The sequence below is a fragment of the Rhinolophus sinicus genome, chromosome 3 (genome assembly GCF_057876585.1).
Source record: "Rhinolophus sinicus isolate RSI-liver-muscle chromosome 3, RSI-T2T, whole genome shotgun sequence".
In the NCBI taxonomy this organism is placed as follows: domain Eukaryota; kingdom Metazoa; phylum Chordata; class Mammalia; order Chiroptera; family Rhinolophidae; genus Rhinolophus; species Rhinolophus sinicus.
The window spans coordinates 149089509-149108165 of NC_142503.1; the positions used below are offsets into that span (position 1 = coordinate 149089509).

At 35.5% G+C, this 18657-nt stretch overlaps 1 protein-coding gene across 3 annotated transcripts in view; it reads right to left on the reverse strand.

Moving 5' to 3' along the window:
* The window catches only part of NEDD4 (NEDD4 E3 ubiquitin protein ligase), a 113763-nt gene that overhangs the window by 56533 nt on the left and 38573 nt on the right, over positions 1-18657 (reverse strand). For 2 of the 3 annotated variants that reach the window (XM_074327712.2, XM_019732300.3), the window contains exon 5: positions 11873-11926. In XM_074327712.2, the coding sequence (XP_074183813.1) occupies positions 11873-11926 (54 nt within the window). Of the gene's footprint in view, positions 1-4901; positions 6888-11872; positions 11927-18657 lie in introns of those variants that run through there. The other variant, XM_019732298.3, reaches the window with a different exon arrangement.

Sequence of the window (18657 nt, forward strand, 5' to 3'; positions counted from 1 at the left end):
AGAATCTGTCTCATGCATCTTTTGTCCACCTAATATTACGTCTTCTATTTAGCAGCCACTAAATATATACGCACTTGCCTATATTCTCATGCGTATTTGATGACACTTAGCAAGCAATCAATGCTTGCTGTTTTGCTTCCTTCCTGTTTCATTTCTACTTCAGCCAGGCTTTTACACTATTCTCCTGAGACTACTCTTGCGAAAGTCACTAAGGGCCTCCTAACTGCCACATTCAATGGATACATAAATCTGTGGCATTGTATGCTGCCCTCCGAGAATTTTCTCTTCCCTGGACTTGCTTGCCTCCCTGCTATCCTAGCCTCTCTGTCCCTCCTGCGGCTTCTTCTTCGCCTCCTCTTTGATTCTTGTTCCACTATCTCCCCAAAGCTGGTGGTCCCAGAATTCTGATTTATTCCCACTCCACCCACCACCTGTCTCACTTTCCTGCTTTTCAGTTCATCTTTACCTAAGGCTACAACTCTACTCATAACTCCCAAGCTACATTTCCAGCTCTCATTTCTCGCCCTCGCCCTCGCCCTGTATCTTTGACTTACTTGACAGCAGTCCTACCAGGACAGTCTGTCAGTACACAAACTTAACAATACATGATTTCTTCTTCACTCTCTCAGTCTGGCCCCTTCACACCGAATTCCCTATCTTAGTTCATGACATTACCATTCACCCAGTAATCTAAGTCAAGAAAACTTTGATACATTTATAATCCATGGTGACCATAAAAAAATCATCAAAAAACATAAAACTGAGCACATTATGCTCTCAAATAAAGACTTCCATTGCTAACTATTGTCTGTTAACAGAAGACACATTGCTTTCTCTTCAGCCCTGGCTACTGTATACCCAGTGGGACTCCAACCCACTCCTAGTTCATCATCATCATCATCACACACATCCCTGGAGTCCCTAAGCTTGAGTCACACTGAACTATTTACAGTGGGATTCTTTCACACAACCAGCCTTGCATGTGCAGCTGCTTCTGCCTAGAACAATGCTTCTCAACAGGGGTCAATTTTGCCCCTACGGGACACCTGACAATGTCTGGAGACATTTTTTGATTGTCATAATTTGGGGAGAGGGGTGCTACTAGCATCCAAAGGGTGGAGGTCAGAGATGCTGTGAAACAGGTCAGCCCCCCTAGAACAAAAAGTATCCAGCCCTAAAAGTCAGTAGTGCTGAGATTGCCAATCACTGCCCTAGAATATCCTCCTTGATTTCTCTGCCTGGTGAACTCCAACTTACCTACCAAGACTCAGCTCAAATGTCAGCTCCTCTGTGAAGCCTTCCACTACCCACCAGGTCTTCTTCTCCAGACAAATATTGTTGTAGCTTTCCCACTTTCTTACACATACCTCTATATTAGTACATCACACTTTAAACTGAAAATTTGTATTTTTTTTTACCAGTGTGTCTCTATTACTAGAATGGGAGTTCCCCCAAGCAGAGACTGCACTTTATTATCTTCTATTCCCAGGGTTTGGGTCAGTACCTGGCAAATAGTAGGGACTCAAATGTGTGCTAGATGAATGAATTAAAGACAACACATCTACAGAGAAATGCAAAGTGCTTCTGAAGCTAATAATTCAAATCCCTGAATAATCACTCTGAAAATAATATTATAGTTTCTCAGTTCTAAGAAATATACATACACAAGCATATATTTCTCACTAAATTTCCAAAACTGGTCATTAACATTGTTGCATCACAGTTTGAGAGTCAATATTTATAAAACATAATGGTTTTTATACAAAAGATTAAGTGTTGTTCAAAATAAATTTAACCAAGTGTCTCAAAATATGCTGCTAAAGTTAATAAAGTAAGGACTGAGAAAATAATGTAACAGAAAAATAAGTATAAATTTAGGACACTTATTTTAGGAAGAATAAATAAATGACTGAAATGTATAATCTTGATATTAATGTTAAAAGGCTTTTGAAAGAATTGAGACATAGTTTTTTTTACCTTCTACTACACTAAGCTTAAGCAATTTACCTACCAAGGATTAAGTAACAGAAAATGAACAAAAACTTTTATAACAAAAAGAAAAACTGTAAAGCCAAGCTTTCTGATTAAAACATGCACACACAGGAAGAACGGAAGACATGCATGAGCTTGGGTGAAATGCTAAGCTATTTTAAACAATAGGGTAATGAAATCTCTGAGCACCCTAACATATAAGAGATTTAGGAAACAACAGGGAAAAATAAAATAATAATAAAATGTTACACAGATTTTAGAAATATGAATAGTAATTTTTAATAACTGGATAAAAACTACCTTAGCTCCTTAATCTATTTCATGATCGAGCTGACAAAATATTACACACAATGTTAAGACATCCAATATCTATTTTCAGATCAAAAGTCATTATGCAACCGTTACAAAAGTAATATTATATTTCAAAAAGTATACATAATAAACATGTCACTTATTGTTATGTTCTTTGACAGCAAATAAATAAAATAAACACTATCAAGCAGACCACAAGGTCCCATCTTCATTCTCTGTTGTAAACACAGAACAGGGCCCTGTGGCAGACACAGGTAAAAGTTCTCACTGGCTTTACAATATTAGCCATTAATGAGCTGTTGATTATAGAGAGCTAGAAACTGGATACTATACTGCTAGAGACTGGTAGCTAAACACATAAGAAAAGAATCTGTAGTCCTCTCAGTGCTTCAGAAACAAGGGTCCCTGACCAAAGCAGTGATTTAATTTCACGGCTGCTCGGTACAGATAGCTGACATTACTAAATGCTACTCTAATATCAACTTGTTAAATGTGAATCCAGACTCAGCATATCAGAATACTAACCCAGACTAACTGGAGTCATGGGAAATATTTTGGGAGCTGTTTATTTATAAATGAGTTACAATATACCACTATATTTAGATTAATATATAATTATTGATAAACACAGGATTATTTCTAAAACCCCACTATTGTTGCCACTGCTATGTTTAGAAAAAAACATTAGTATTTTCCTCTTAAAACAAGCCATTGATTTACCACTAATCATTTAGATCAATTTACATCTAGTATATGTTGAATTTAATGGTGACTATATTGTTTATAATACTTTTATAGAGTTGTTTAATAAACATTTAAAAAGGGAACAATTTAAAGTTCTCTAGCAAATTATAGGCTTCTGAACTATTTTATAATCCAATAACCTACCCAAAAAAATAGAATCTGCACAAAGCTAGGAATTTGGCTGTCACAGAAAAAATATTTGTGAGCTTACCTAAGTTTAAATAAAACCAATAAAAGTGTGTATTTTTAGCCATGCAAAAGGTATTTAATCACACTTTATTAAAAAACATTAAAAATACCATTTTCAAAAGCATCAACAACAAACTATACTACTACCACAAAATCAACTTATTTTAAGGATATTTCTATAAATATTCTAGGTTAATTATTCCTTGCAGATTAATTATTTCATTAAAAGTAAAATAAACTTACAAGTTACATGTCAATTCAATTAGCAAACTATTAATGTTTCTTCTTAGTATCACTTCATTGCTTTCTTTAGGGTGCAAAACAGTTGAATGGATTATAATCTCCTAAAAGCTGGTTTTTAAACAGTTTTGTAAATGGAGTTAATAATTCTAAAAGATCAGAATATGAAATCTGATCTTTATTCATCCTTGGTAAAGTAGTTGCTTATATTAATATCTGGGCATTGGGTAACAATGATTATATTAACTGGATTTCAAAAGAGAGAAAACAAATTAGCAATTATTTCATATTTTATTTACCTTAAGCTACCTCTCCAGAAGTTTAAAAAAAAATCTTTAGTATGGATATTGAGTGTTACGTTGAGTGACTAAACACAGACAAACAGATAAGTTTTTCCTCCAATAATGTCATCTAGAATTGGTTTAGTCAGAAAAAAATTTAATTTCCTGGTATTTAAAATGTTTTAATATCCTGGCAAGACCTTCCAAATACAGAAATTTAAAAAAAATCTATTTAAGGTCAAAACACTTAACATACTTTGGAAAGGCCACATTACATAAAGAACTGTTTTAGTTAAGATTCATTAGAGTTAAATTACTAATATAATAAATCAAAATTATCAAATAACAAATGAATAAGATAACTAAAAATTATGGGAAATACCTAACAATTGAAACCAAATTCAAAAATATGAAACTTAGATTTCAATATTGTTGAAAGAGTAAGTTAAATTTCAGAAGGCAGTCTTACCTGGTAGCTAAAGAAAAATACCGTGGAAACAAAATTCCTGTGGTTAAGGCATATACAAATGAAAATGTCATTTACTTTTCCTCTGCTTTAAACATGCAGCATAATAGTTTTTAACAATGATCTAATAAATACATGTATTTTAGAAAAATATTTTTCTCTATGCTCATTTCTAACAAGCTTTTCATATTTTTACCATTTTTACATACACTTTTTATTGCTTAGTATTTTAAATAAGCATTCTATATTTTACTTTATTTCACAATGATTAAGGAGAGGAGACTAATAAATGAGCATTTTTGTAAATAGGAATAAAATATGGAGTTAGACATTAAAATACTATGCCACTTGAGGGGAGGGAAAAATACATCAAGGTAAAGTGTTATAAAATAAATTATTATTTAAAGCTTGTTTTTATGTTACAGAAATGTTTTATGGCTTAAATCACTTCAGAAAGTTTTTTTTTTAATGAATATTTTCCACATTGGTAAAGTAACAAATAGAGTGAAAAACTACTGGGGGTTCATCAGATTTACAAATATAAAGTTCATGACTACAAAATACTTGCTTGCTAAGTAAGGACCAGGAAAGTATATAAAACTGCTAAATTATAACCAAACATTTCATAAAGCTATTCTAATATAAATTAACATTTACCAAGACCAAAGGAAACTTACCTTACAAGAATGCTTCAAAGAATTAGATAGTTCATTTGTGAAATCTCTGTTGCTGTCTCTTGATAAATTATCAACTTTACCTTCATTTCCAGATGCAAACTTTATTAGTAATTGAGATGGTCCCCCTTTGGAACAATTGTGCTTAAGGCTGGATAAACAGGAAACATTTGGATAAGTCCCTCCCAGTGAAATACTTCTTTGGAAAAGAGCACGGTTTTCGTTTATCTGTAAATTTGGTCTTTCCAACTGTCCATTAATATTTATTTGATAATCCACGTTTTGGGAGTATGGTAAACACGCAGATGTCCTATGCATAATCCTTTCTGACATCTCTGGTCTACAATCACTATTTGCTGCTTCACAATCTACTGTAGTTGCTTTTTGTTGGGTGAAATGTACTGAAACACAAGAATATCCATCAGGTGACTTGTCAAAGACAGTCTGACTTGGACTATTATTCGCAATAACAATTTTCTTTTGTGATAAGCCCTTCCCCTGAAGTGGTCGTATGTCTCTTACTTCTCCAGTAGCACAGATTGTTTTAGATAACCGCAGTCCATTGACAGCTGTTGAAAGAAATCCCTTAGCACTAGTACCATCTTCATTGTGGGCAATTTCACTAGGAGAAATAATAAATTGGTGTGAGGTCTGATAGGATCCTTTGCTTGGAAGAATACCTGTATTTGTCGGAGAAGTTGGTGGGGTATTTGAAGGACTCCTGGGAAAAATGACTAAGGATGAGCAACGTTTTAGTGGAATTTTCGAGTTCCTGCTCACTGGCAATTTCATAATCTCTAGTCCATGCTCCAAGTCATCCTGGACAAAAGGAATTGTACTTGTACATCTTGAAAAAATTTCACATGGAGTAGTATTCCTGTTTGGCACATTTCTATAGGAGGTGCTGTCAGAAGATAAATTTCCGCCCAGAAAAGTATCATCAGTTGATGGAAAAGTATAACCGCTGCTGTCACTGATGATACTGTTGGTGTAGGAACCTCCACTTGTGATACTTGTGCATGACCCATAATCACTACCGTTGCTGTTGTAAGACCCGTTCTCACTGGTTGAAAAGTTACTAAAGCTACCACTGCAAATGGCAGAACTGCTTAAAAGGTTTCCATCATTCACAGCATTTAGTTCATTATCAACCACAGCACTGCTGTAAATGCCATCCTTCAAGACACAGGTAAATGAAGCATCGTCAGCATCAGCTAAGACACTGCTAGACTGAAGATATCCACTGTACCTTGTTGGCTGTAGTGAAATCTGTAGACAGCTGCTCTTTTTATTAACATTCTCAGGTGAAGGAACAGATGAGCTCTCCTGAGACGTAACGTTTTCCTTTATTAACGGAGCTAGTGCAGTCTGTCTGGGAGTCAGCTTCATTTGAACAATGTTAGACGTTGAAATCCGTGTTGGTCTTTTGAAGCACATGTGAACATTGCTATCCGAGTCATCTCCGGAGGTTTCTGACAAAGGATAAGTATTGCTTCTTCTGGCTGCAAAGTGCAATCGTAAGCTTTGTGCCATTTGTTCTCATTTCCAAACATGTTAAGGGCTGAAAGTCATAACAAAGATCTCTGTCGGTAGACAGGCTAGAAGCAGCTGCACTGCGTCGAAAGAAAAAATCATTTGTGGTGCCTAAAAGAGCTCTTAAGTAGTAGTCTTTATCCAAAGGAAAACACTAGATACCAGATATCTCAGAAAGAAAAAGACGACCCATTCCTGAGACTGACGTTTCCAAAATGTCTTGAATTGCTTGTAGTCAAAATGCCTTCACTTACAAAGCACTTGATTTCCAGCGACCTTTAAAGCTGAGCTCAGCTGCAGCTCACTGCCTCAAACACTGCCAACCTTGTTTCAATTATACCTTCTCCAATTTGCATGAATGAGTAACACAAGAACAACAATCTTCTAGCATTTCAAGTTGAAACAGTATTTTTTTCACTCCAGCTCTACTAAATGAACATTTAACTGTGTGAATCACTGTGCCTATACTTTTTCCAGCCGAGTTTGACCACTAATATTTTTACCCATAGGGATAAAATTACAGGAAGTTGGTAGGAATGAAACCCCATGTAATTGAGTATCAAATCGAGGATTGAATTTCCAAATAGTGGCCACACTAGGAATCTAGTCAAGTTAGTTAATGTAGAAAGGAATATAGACTGTTAAAATTTTTACAGATAACTTCAAACAGTTATGCAATTTGGACACACCAAAAGTATGGGGTAAATTAAAAATTTAGCATTCGATCAAATAGATAAGTATTTTAAACTCCAAAACACTTCTTATACAAAATGAAAGCTTAAGGAAAGAAATACAAAATGAGCCTATTAATACTATTGCAAAAATTGAGTATATGTCTGAGAAAAAATAAAGTTTAAGAGAAGCTGTCACCAAGCATTTTCTCCTATAATTTTAAGGCCTTTTACAGCCAAGTAGTACAGTCTTTAAATGATGCCATTTATATTTTGACTATTAAAACTCTGCCAAGAAATAGCCTAAGCAAACATTCCATTAAAAATATATGCAGATTAGACAGAAAAACTATACCCCAATATAGTTTGAGCACACAAGATATTTTATTCCACTGTCTCTGCAATTCATTCACTTAAGAGAGTGTTGTGGTAAGTAAAGAAGTCTAAAAAGGATTTAACACATCAAATAAACATATCTCAATGCCAATTCTGTTCTGAAAAACTCCAAGAGCTCTTTGCTGGCCCCTACTGGTGCACTGAAACAATCCATTTAGCTGTTTCATATCTATAAAGAAATACAACCCATGCTGCATATTTCTTTATATAAACAAAGTACATACTTGTTTACATTTTTGAGTACTAGCACTGCCCTAGAGGTGGAATTACTTACTACTGCTGATAAAGCTCCTCCAGTAGAGAACAGTACACTGTTTGTCCTTTTAGGGGTTGTGATTTTGTGTATCTATTTTTTTCTGCTTTGTATTTATTTAACCTTTACTTTATTTTCAGTTTACTAGGTAATAAAAGTTTAATATTTTAATTTCTGCCCCAAATGTCATAGACCAAGGTTGGTACTCTATTTGAAAGAAATAAATTTATTTTTAAATAATACTCTAGGGTGTATTTAAACCCCTTACCTGAATTTTATAGCTGGAACTCCAGTAATAAATATATACTGGCTCATTCATAGGAAAGTAAAAAGTAAAATAGTTCAGTTGTTTACACCACATGGTACTACACCCAAGTTGTATTTTTTTAAGTAAGGTGTTTTTTTTTTTCCTCTAAGTAAAAGCAAATATGTAAAATACATACTTGCACTTTGTTTAAAAAAGAAAACCCCATAAGACAGAGCTGTTCTCAATCACAATTTTCTCAACAGTATTTTAAATCTATTAAGACAAGAAAAAATAGAAATATGGTATCGATTAAATTATATTTCTGACTAGAATAATATTTCTGACTCGAATGAGACAGTCTATGTTTTAGAATGTGTGCAATAATGTAAACTTAGTAATAAAATTGTTACGCAATTTTGGTTTTGTATAATCTCCCTAATGATTTTACAGATGTCAGTAAACAGTCCCTTATCATGCCTTTTCTTTAAAGAAGAAACAGTCCTAATCTTTTCACATTGCCTTCAAATGACTTCTGCTTTCTGTCTTATTAAGTTAGGGGTCTGATAATTCAAAGAATGGATCATTACTAATCGGCTAATCAATGAGATCTAACTGCTCGTGCCCGCGGCCTAAAACTTTCAGTTAATAAGCAAAGCTCCTCTAGTTCTTAATATAAAATAATGAACCTCAAGAATTTGGCCAGATAAATGTTTTCTCTTTGGTAAGCTCCCCTATAAGCATCAGTTTCATGTTAGTTAAAACTCTAACTAGATTTTAAGCTTCCAGTGTGTGAGGGCCATAACTAAACATTTCTTCTGACGCCCCGAGCTCCTGCTGGGAACAAGTAAGCACAAAGCAACACCAGAGAGTAGACTGAATGGGTAGATGAATAGCCACTCTGCCTGCCTCATGATTTCTTTCAGGGTTTTCAAAAGAAGTTGATCCAGTTACTTCTTCTAAAGAAATGTCAAAAAGCACTGCAGCTGGACAAGAAGGACTGAGGCTTGAAAATTTTGCAAAGAGGAAAAGGTAAGAGAATGATCTGCCCTTCCTAGCTCGCTCTTCAGTCTGCGTTTAATTCTCGAGAGGCTGAACAGTTTGCATTGCTGACTCTGGTCTGGGACCACACGGGCTCTGTACTGCTGTCACAGCAGTGATGTGCAGAGCCTGGGGGACCTGGGGTAAAATGTAGCCCCTTAGCCAAACAGATGCCAAATGAGGAGCCTTAACCCAAGGGGAGCAGAGGTAGAGTGGGGGCAACCCTCATCGGGGAGGAATCTATGCCAGTCCTATAGAGTTTCATATTCTGAAGTGACACAGATAACATCTTAGGATTAGACTGAAGCTCAGGACCCCACATTCTGACATGTTTGGTGATTGATTATCTACATAGAAAATAATGTGATTATTGACATGCTATGGCCAGGCTCTGGATAACCCGAATCATTGACTAGAACTTTGAAGTCTAAAGTCCAGGGTGATGATAACATGTATGTGTCACTTGGCAGGGTTGTTTTACCCAGTTGTTTGGTCAAACACCAGTTTAGGTGCTGCTGTGAAGCTATTTTTGAGATGTGATCGACATTTCAATCACTAGATTTTGAGTAAAGTCGATTACCTTCCATAAGATGGTGGGCGTCATCCAATCAGTTAAAGGCCTTAAAAGCAAAGACAGGTTTCCCACACAAGAAGCAATTCTGCCTCAAGACTACAAAATAGAAACCCTGCCTGAGTTTCCCGCTTGTTGGCCTTTCCTGCAGATTTCAGCCTCAAGACTATAACATCAACTCTTCCCTGAGTCTTCAACAAGCCATCCCTGCCCCCTAGGGAATCTGTAATATCCTGATCAATGCATTCTTTTGTGTTTGCTTTTAGCTTTAAAGGTTTTTGTTTGTTTGTTTTTAATGTTTATACATCATGTTTATAACCCTAGAAATATCCCATTGTTAATATCAGAGGCAATGCTTCTTCCTTTTGACATATCATGACACCATGTATAGTACTCTACATGTGCTCAAGGAGTGTTAATGCACCAGAGTATGAGAAATACCCATTTTGGCAACGAAGAAAGAGTTACACACCATGCTGAAGTTACAGGCAAAAAAGACTAGACAACTATGGTGAAAAGTGCAAACATGAGCTATCCCTCCTTGTGGACAACATTACAAATAACTCACATAAAATAGTTCACCAATGAAGCACCCAAGAATCAGGGAGAAATTCACATTGGTGTCAGTAACAACAGGAAAAATAACACCGTAACACCATGACCCAGCAATTCAACCCCAAAATACGAATCTTAACAGATATACATGTGCATCAGGAAACATGGCAAGAATGTTTAGCAACTGGTAATAGTAAAAACCTGGAAACAACACTGGTATCTATTAAGGAGGATAAATACACAAATTAGGATTTTATGGCATTTGCAGGTGATGGAAAATTATGCATCAGTGAAAATGTGTTATCATGGATCAAAAAGCATGTCACAGAGGAATGCATTCAGAGTGATACTATTTTGATAAATTGAAAAACATGCAAAAGGAAACTCTGTTTTTTTTAGGGACACATATATATACATGATAAAATTATTTTTAAAAAGGAAAGAAATGATAAACAATTTTCAGGATGGTGGCTGCTACTTGTGAGCGGAAGAAAAGGAAATGCTGTTGGGAAGGCTAACGGGGGTCTTGAAGAGTTTGGTAATGTTATAGTCCTTAAGTTGAGTGATAAAGTACACAGATATATATCTTATTATTTAAAATAAAGATTCATATTATATCTACTTTTTGTATATATATTTCATTGTTGAAAAAACACCAACACTAAATTTCATCTGGTCCCATCTAGAAGGAAAACAGCTCTGTAAAGACAGAGGGGAGGAAAAAATTCTTATTCTATAGTAAAAGCAAAAGCAAAAATACAAACAGAAAAAAAAAATCAAATCATCATTTGTCACTCAGCGTTAAAATGTTAGATTGCCAGTTAGTGAGGAAGTCTCCTTTGGCAGCAGAAAAGCATCTTTGCTAATTAATAGATTTTGTTTGCAATACCTTCAGTTCCTAGTATAGCTGTCATTTCTTGAGAGGGGAAAAGAAAATATGTTATGAGGTCTAACGCTAAAAACAGATTTTTAAAAATAAAAAATCCAGTGTCTTTGTTAGCTATAAAAATGAATAAAACTGTTCAACTTTTTTGGTACTTTGAACACATAACACTGTTCTTGTACCTTCATGTTCAAATCTTAACAGGTTTAAAATATAAGTGTAAGACGCTAAGGAGGTTTGAAATAGGATCCCAAAGAGACAAAATTAGGAAAAGGATAGGATTTGAAGATAGTCTTAAGGAAATCAGAAATCAAAACTACCGGTATCATTAAAAAAAAATAAAACCAGGTTTAACTTTGCTTTTTGCCTATGTAAGAGCTGGCAATCCTTTATTTTATCAGTGCAAAGAAGATAGTTTTTCTTTGTAAAACAATGGGGATAAGAGACTGGATGGGACGTTGCAACCCCCCAGAATCCACTGGAGTGAGGAGGTACACCTCAAAACACTGTGGAGCACCAACCAGGGTACAGGGATGAAGCAAGTGGAGGCAAGACCAAGAGGCCGGCTTTCCTGTCATCTCCTGAGTAAGACCTTATAATTTGTTTAGAAATGACAATCAGGAGAGGCGCCTACTAGGAGAATGGAAGGGTAGAGTGTATCACCAGGAAGGAAAAAAAAAATTATATCTGCCTAACCATATTGCCCAAAGTCTCCATAACCACCCCAAATCATTCTCTCACATCACTGATTACCAAACCACTTTTCCTTGCGGATTTTTTGAAACATACCCTTGCTTCACATTTTACACAAGTATAGTGTAACTTACCAATCGATTTTCATCAAATACTTCAAAAAGAAGCCGGTGCTGCTGTGGATGGACCTAAGTAAGACAAACACAACCTTTTTTTAGAAACAAGTGAACATCAACCTACAGAGACTCAGAAACAAATGCTTGAAAATGTTGCCATTTCCTAACTCCTATTATTTACAAGATATTTTAAAGTACAGGAGATACTTAAGACAAAAGCATACCAGTCACATGTCACCCATTGTCTAATAGTTTTACCATAAAAACAAAGTGAATTTGGTGGCTTATTTTTCCAATTTGTGTAAAATAGAATGAAAAGAAGTAAAATAAAATTTCTAAAAAATTATTTAAATGTTTGCCAGCACTTAAAAATATAGGCTAGATTTTAACTCCTTATTATCAATTTTATTTACTCACTTTTTATTTATCAGGTTAGAACTACCCCAAGTGGATGTTGATTTTATGGGAACTAGTGTTCTGAATCTTTTTAGTATTAACTTGATAAAGGAATCTGTTGCTTCTACTATAAAAAGTACACGAGCAGTCAGAAAGTATAAACTGAATTTTCACTTACTGTTTATATTTCATATGAGTAAAAATTAACATGCAGTATTTTATTTTTCAAAGCTGGTATTTCAACACCAAGTTAAAAATCTACTTAATATCTGAAATAAGTCAGAGAAAGGCAAACACCATGTTATTTCACTTACATGTGGAGCCTGAAAAACAAAATAAACAAACAAAACAGAAACAAACTCATAGATACAGAGAACAAATTGATGGTTGCTGCAGAGGAGAGAGGCTGGGGAGGATTGGGAGGCTGGGTGAAAAAGGTGAAGGGATTGAGAAGTACAAATTGGTAGTTATAAAACAGGCACAGGGATGTAAAGTACAGCATAAGGAATACAGTCAATAATATTGTAATAACTGTGTATGGGGTCAAATGGGTAATAGACTTACCAGGGTGATCACTTCAAAAGTTATATAAATGTCTAATCACTATGTTGTACACCTAATATAATATTGTATGTCAACTGTAACTGAAAACGTTAAAAATTATTTTAAAAACTAATATCAAACATAAGGAATCTTTAATAATTTTTTATACTAGAGGTTAAAATGTATGAGATAATAGAAAAATATATATATATATTGGTCTCTTGCCCCAGTTCCTGGCACAGAGCTCCTGAAACCCTTGTAATTGCCTGGATGACAGGAGTGTCTTTTGTTCTAATGAGGTGACTCTGGGTGAGCTCTAGGATGAGGGCTGGTCACGGGAAAGAACAAGCCCTGACTAGATGCTTGGAATTTTCAGCCCCAACCCCCACTCTCTTGAGAAGGGAGGAGGTTTGAAAATGGAGTTAATGATCAATCACGCCTATGTGACGAAGCCTCCATAAAATTCCCAAAAGTACAGAGTTCAGAGAGCTTTTGGGTTGGTGAACACATCCATATATGGGGAGGGTGAAGCACCCCAAGTCTACAGGCACAGAAGCTCCTGCACTCAGAAACTTCCCAGACCTTAACTTATGTATCCCTTCACCTGACTGTTCGTCTTTATCCTTTATTATATCCTTTAATAAACTGGTAAGCATGAGTAAGTGTTTCTCTGAGTTCTGAGCGCTGCTCTAGCAAATTAATGGAACCTGAGGAGAGGGTCATGGAACCTCCAATTTGTAGTCAGGTCAGACAGAAGCTGGGGGTAACCTGAGAATCTACTACTTTGGACTGGTGTCTGCAGTGAGGTCACTTTTATGGGACTGAGCCCTTAATCTGTGGGATCTGACGCTAACTCCAGGTAGATAGTGTCAGAACTGAGTTAAAATGCAGGACATCTGGCTAGTGTTGCACATAATTGCCGCATGTCGCGGGAAAGCCCTCCACACATTTAGTGACCAGAAGTGTCAGAAGTGAAGGGTTCTCAGAGAGTAGCAAAGGAAAAACACAGGAGATGGGAAACTAGAATTATTTTCCCAATAATAAATATGTTTCCCCACTCAGGCTAATACAAGATAATCTATAAAAAGTTCTCACATTTAGGGTGATTTTTTTCCCTATGATAAATACATTACATTGAACACTGCGATAATGTAATATTTTGCTTAACATGTCAAAAACATTGATAGCCTTCAGAAAAATGTCCTATAAGTGTGACAAAGATATTTAAATACCAAACCCAATGTCCACTCTCACTTCTTTCTGAGAACATAATCTTAATTTTACCTGCAGCAATGCATCCAGAGTCACCACACAGCACAACTCTGGGGGATAATTTGTTTTATTTGAAGTATAATATATATTCAGTAAAGTGTAATGTATACTAACCTTAAATATATAGCTTGATGACTTTTTATATATGTATACTGTGTCATCATCACCCAAATCAAAATATCAAACACTCCATTCTTTATTATATATTGTTTTCCATGTGAATAGTGCCCTCTGGATTTGTTCAACAGTGAGACTCTAAATATGTCTATCTAAAAATGACTCCCTTCCACCTAAGGGCGACGAAAGAGACCAACCTAATGGCAGTCACTGGATGGGACTTCTGGGAGAGCTCTTTACATGGGGCTGTCTCAACTGGGAGAGATGTTCCTCTTGCCCTTTGCATTTCTCTTTCTTGCCTGGAACTTGGTTGGGAAGGCTGGCACTCCTGCAGCCATGTTGTAACCACGAAGCAACTCTGAGGACGGAAGCCCCAATTAAGGGCTCAACAGTATAGGGATAATGTAAGGCAATCATCTTTTCTAAGAAGACGTAAAGGAAGTTTTGGGGAGGAGATAAAAGTTTAGCAGAGACATGAAGGATGGGAAGAATTTGAATAAGAAAGTATAGAGAACATTCACAGCAAGGAGATGACATGAGGAAAGGCCTGGGAGCAGAATGAGCATGTGCTAAGGAGAGCACATGGATAAGAGTATTTTTGTATTTGAAAGTGGCAAGAAAAATTTGGTTAGTGAGGGTAGAGCTAGGCTGAAGTCACTGAAATTCTGAAAAGGTGTTAAAATTTGATTGGTAGGGAAGAAAATGAAGCTTTTAAAGGAAAACAAATGACATGATGTAGGTCATATGTAAATATTATTTTTGTTAGTGATACCCAAAATGAATTGGACTAGAGAGAGACCCTGGAGTCCATAGGTACTGTGGTCCTAGTAACTCCGGCATGAAGTGATGAGAGCTCTGCCTGGGATTGTCCCAGTGAGAACAGGGAGGGAGATGAGGCCATGAAAATCATTCGGAGGGGAAAAATCAGAAGTCTCAGTGTCTACCAAAGTACCTGACAGACACTGTAGACATTCAATATCAACAAGGAATATTCTAAGAACATAGGAATAATATCTGATCTGATCAGGCCTCTGTTGTCCTACTTCAGGCCATAATTAATAGCTTCTTAACAGGATTCTGTACTTCAATTGGCTTCTCTTTTTAATCTGTCTTTCCTACTATAATTGGAGTGACTGACCCTAAAAGACATCTTTACTGCCCCACTCAAAAGTTGCTCCTAAGGGCCTAAAGAATAAAATCCAAACCTGAGCATGGAACAATGCTTCATGATCTGAGTCCGATTTGCATTTCCAGCCTTGTCTCCTAACTGTCTCCCTAGAAAGAAACTACTCACTGCTTACTGAGTACATTCAGTAAGAATTAAGTTCATTAGACCTAAATCCGAGGTTAAGCAAATTATGGCTTCTGAGCCAAACCCAGCTACCTGCTTTTTTTTTCATTCCTACAGCCCATGAGATGAGAACATTTTTTATATTTTTAAATGGCTATATTTTAAATAGATACATAAATACCTACACACATAGCCTCCATTTTTGCCTCCGTGCCCATGACACCTGAAATATTTACTATTTGGCCCTTTAAGAAAATGTTTGCTGACCCCAGTCATAAGACATTCACTGTATATTATCTATTAATTTCTCTCCTATGTATCTGAAATAAAAATGGTACTCGATAAAGCTATCCTTGGAAGATGTGAGAAAAGAGTCACTCAAACCACTTCCTGTGTTCTGTGGTTCACATGAGGAGTTCTGCTTGAGAAAGACAGAATCAGTCTGGGGAACCTTGTATTCAACTAGTTCGAATCCCCAAATGATAATACAAACAGAGGGAAGGAAATTATTAAAGAAATTAGTCACAGAAAAATTTTCAGCGCTGAAGGGAAACAGTTGTCTTGAAATTGAAATGCTTAGCAAAGGCCCAGCACAATGAATTTTTAAAACTGTACACACAAGGCATATCATTGTGAAATTTTAAAACACTAGGCTAAAGATAATTATCAAATTTTTCAGAAAGAGAGAGGAGAATCATCCTCAAAGGAACAAGAATCAAACTTTCCAACAGCAACACAATGTTCAACGATGATTAACGCAATGCCTTTAAGTTTCTCAGGAAGAATTACTTTCAACCTAGAATCTTGTGAGGGGCAAAACTATTGACCAAACATAAGTTGACTATTTATTCTTCTATCATAGCTGGAAGTCAATTTGGGACATGGATGTATGAGCTATTCAGCAATATGGGAATAATGACAAGAATAACAAACAGAAACAGTTAAAAAGCAGCTCCTTCTGGGAAGCGGGAATAGGAAGATAAAGGACAGGGCACTAGAGGTAGCTGCTTTTCATCATAAGCCCCTTTATACGATATCATGTTTAAGCTATGATTGAATTCTATGATGAGATGATTTTTTTAAAAAATTTATTTAAAACAGGAGTAGATCTGTGGTTACAAAAAAGAGTTTACAGAGTCATATTTATAGGAAAGGTGAAACAAAAATAAAAGTACTGGTAACAGGTTGTCAGAGGAGTAACCAAATTTTCAAAGAACAAAAATATTTTAAGTGTCCGTTTATCCTACTAGTATTCATAAAGAACCTGAAGTAAGTTCCTGGAAATTTAGCTGGTAGATTCAGGAATAAACAATGTAGGCATATTTTTTAAAAATCTCTTCAATGATTTTTTTTAAAAAATTTATTTAAAACAGGAGTAGATCTGTGGTTACAAAAAAGAGTTTACAGAGTCATATTTATAGGAAAGGTGAAACAAAAATAAAAGTACTGGTAACAGGTTGTCAGAGGAGTAACCAAATTTTCAAAGAACAAAAATATTTTAAGTGTCCGTTTATCCTACTAGTATTCATAAAGAACCTGAAGTAAGTTCCTGGAAATTTAGCTGGTAGATTCAGGAATAAACAATGTAGGCATATTTTTTAAAAATCTCTTCATTGAGATATAATTCATATACCATACAACTGACCCATTGAAAGTATACAATTCAATGATTTTTAGTATATTCATAGAGTGTGCAACCACCATCACAATTTTAAAACATTTTCATCACCTCAAAAAGAAACCCCATGCCCTTTAGCAGTCACTCCTAATTTCTTCTCAATTTCCCCAGTCTGAGGCCACCTCTAATCTTTCTGTCTCTGTAGATTTGCCTATTTGACAGTTAATATAAGTGGAATCATACAATACGTGGTCTTTTGTAATTGGCTTCTTTCACTTAGCATAATGTTTTTGAGGTTCACCCATGTGGTAGCAGGTGTCAGCACTTCATTCCTTTTTATAGCTGAATAACATCCCATATACATTTTGTTTATCCATTCACTTGATAAACATTTAGGTTGTTTCTACGTTTTGACCATAACGAATAATGATGCTACGAACATTCATGTACAAGTTTTTGTGTGGAAATATGTTGTAAGTGCATTTAAAAACTGTAAAATGTGTCCATATTTATGTGGTTTTATTTCTGGGTTCTCAATTCTATTCCATTGGTCTATGTGTCTGTTTTTCTGCCAATACCATGCTGTTTTGATTATTGTAGCCCTGTAGTACAAGCCAAAGTCAGGAAGTGTGATACCTCCATTATTGTTCTTTTTTCTTAAGATTGCTCTGGCTATTCGGGGTCTTTCATGGTTCCAAACAAATCTGATGATTTTTCGTTCTATTTCTTTAAAAAATGCCATTGGGATTTTGATGGGGATTGCATTAAATCTGTATATTGCTTTGGGTAATATGGCCATTTTAACTATGTTGATTCTTCCAATCCATGAGCATGGAATGTCTTTCCATTTCTTTGTGTCTTCTTCAATTTCTTTCAAAAATGTCTTCTAGTTTTCAGCATATAGGTCTTTCACATCCTTGGTTAAGTTTATTCCTAGGTATTTTATTCTTTTTGCTGCAATTGCAAAAGGAATTGTTTTTTGTATTTCTTTTTCTGAGATTTCATTGTTAGTATATAGGAAAACAATGGACTTTTGTACGTTGATTTTGTAGCCAGCAACTTTACTGTATTCATTGATTGTTTCTCATAGCTTTTTGGTGGAGTCTTTAGGGTTTTCTATATATAGCATCATGTCATCTGCAAAGAGTGATACTTTAACTTCTTCATTCCCAATTTGGATGCCTTTTATTTATTTCTCTTGCCTGATTGCTCTGGCAAGGACTTCCAACACTATGTTGAAAAGCAGAGGTGATAGGGGACAGCCCTGTCGTGTTCCTGAACGTAGCGCAAAGGGCTTCAGTTTTTCGCCATTAATTATGAGATTAGCAGAGGGCTTGTCATATATGGCCTTTATTATGTTAAGGTATTTTCCTTTTATACCTATTTTATTAAGTGTTTTAATCATAAATGGATGTTGTATCTTGTCAAATGTTTTTTCTGCATCAATTGATATAATCATATGATTTTTGTCCTTTATTTTGTTTATGTGATGTATCACATTGATGGATTTGCAGATGTTGAACCATCCTTTTTGACAAAGAAACTAAAAACATACAATGGAGGAAA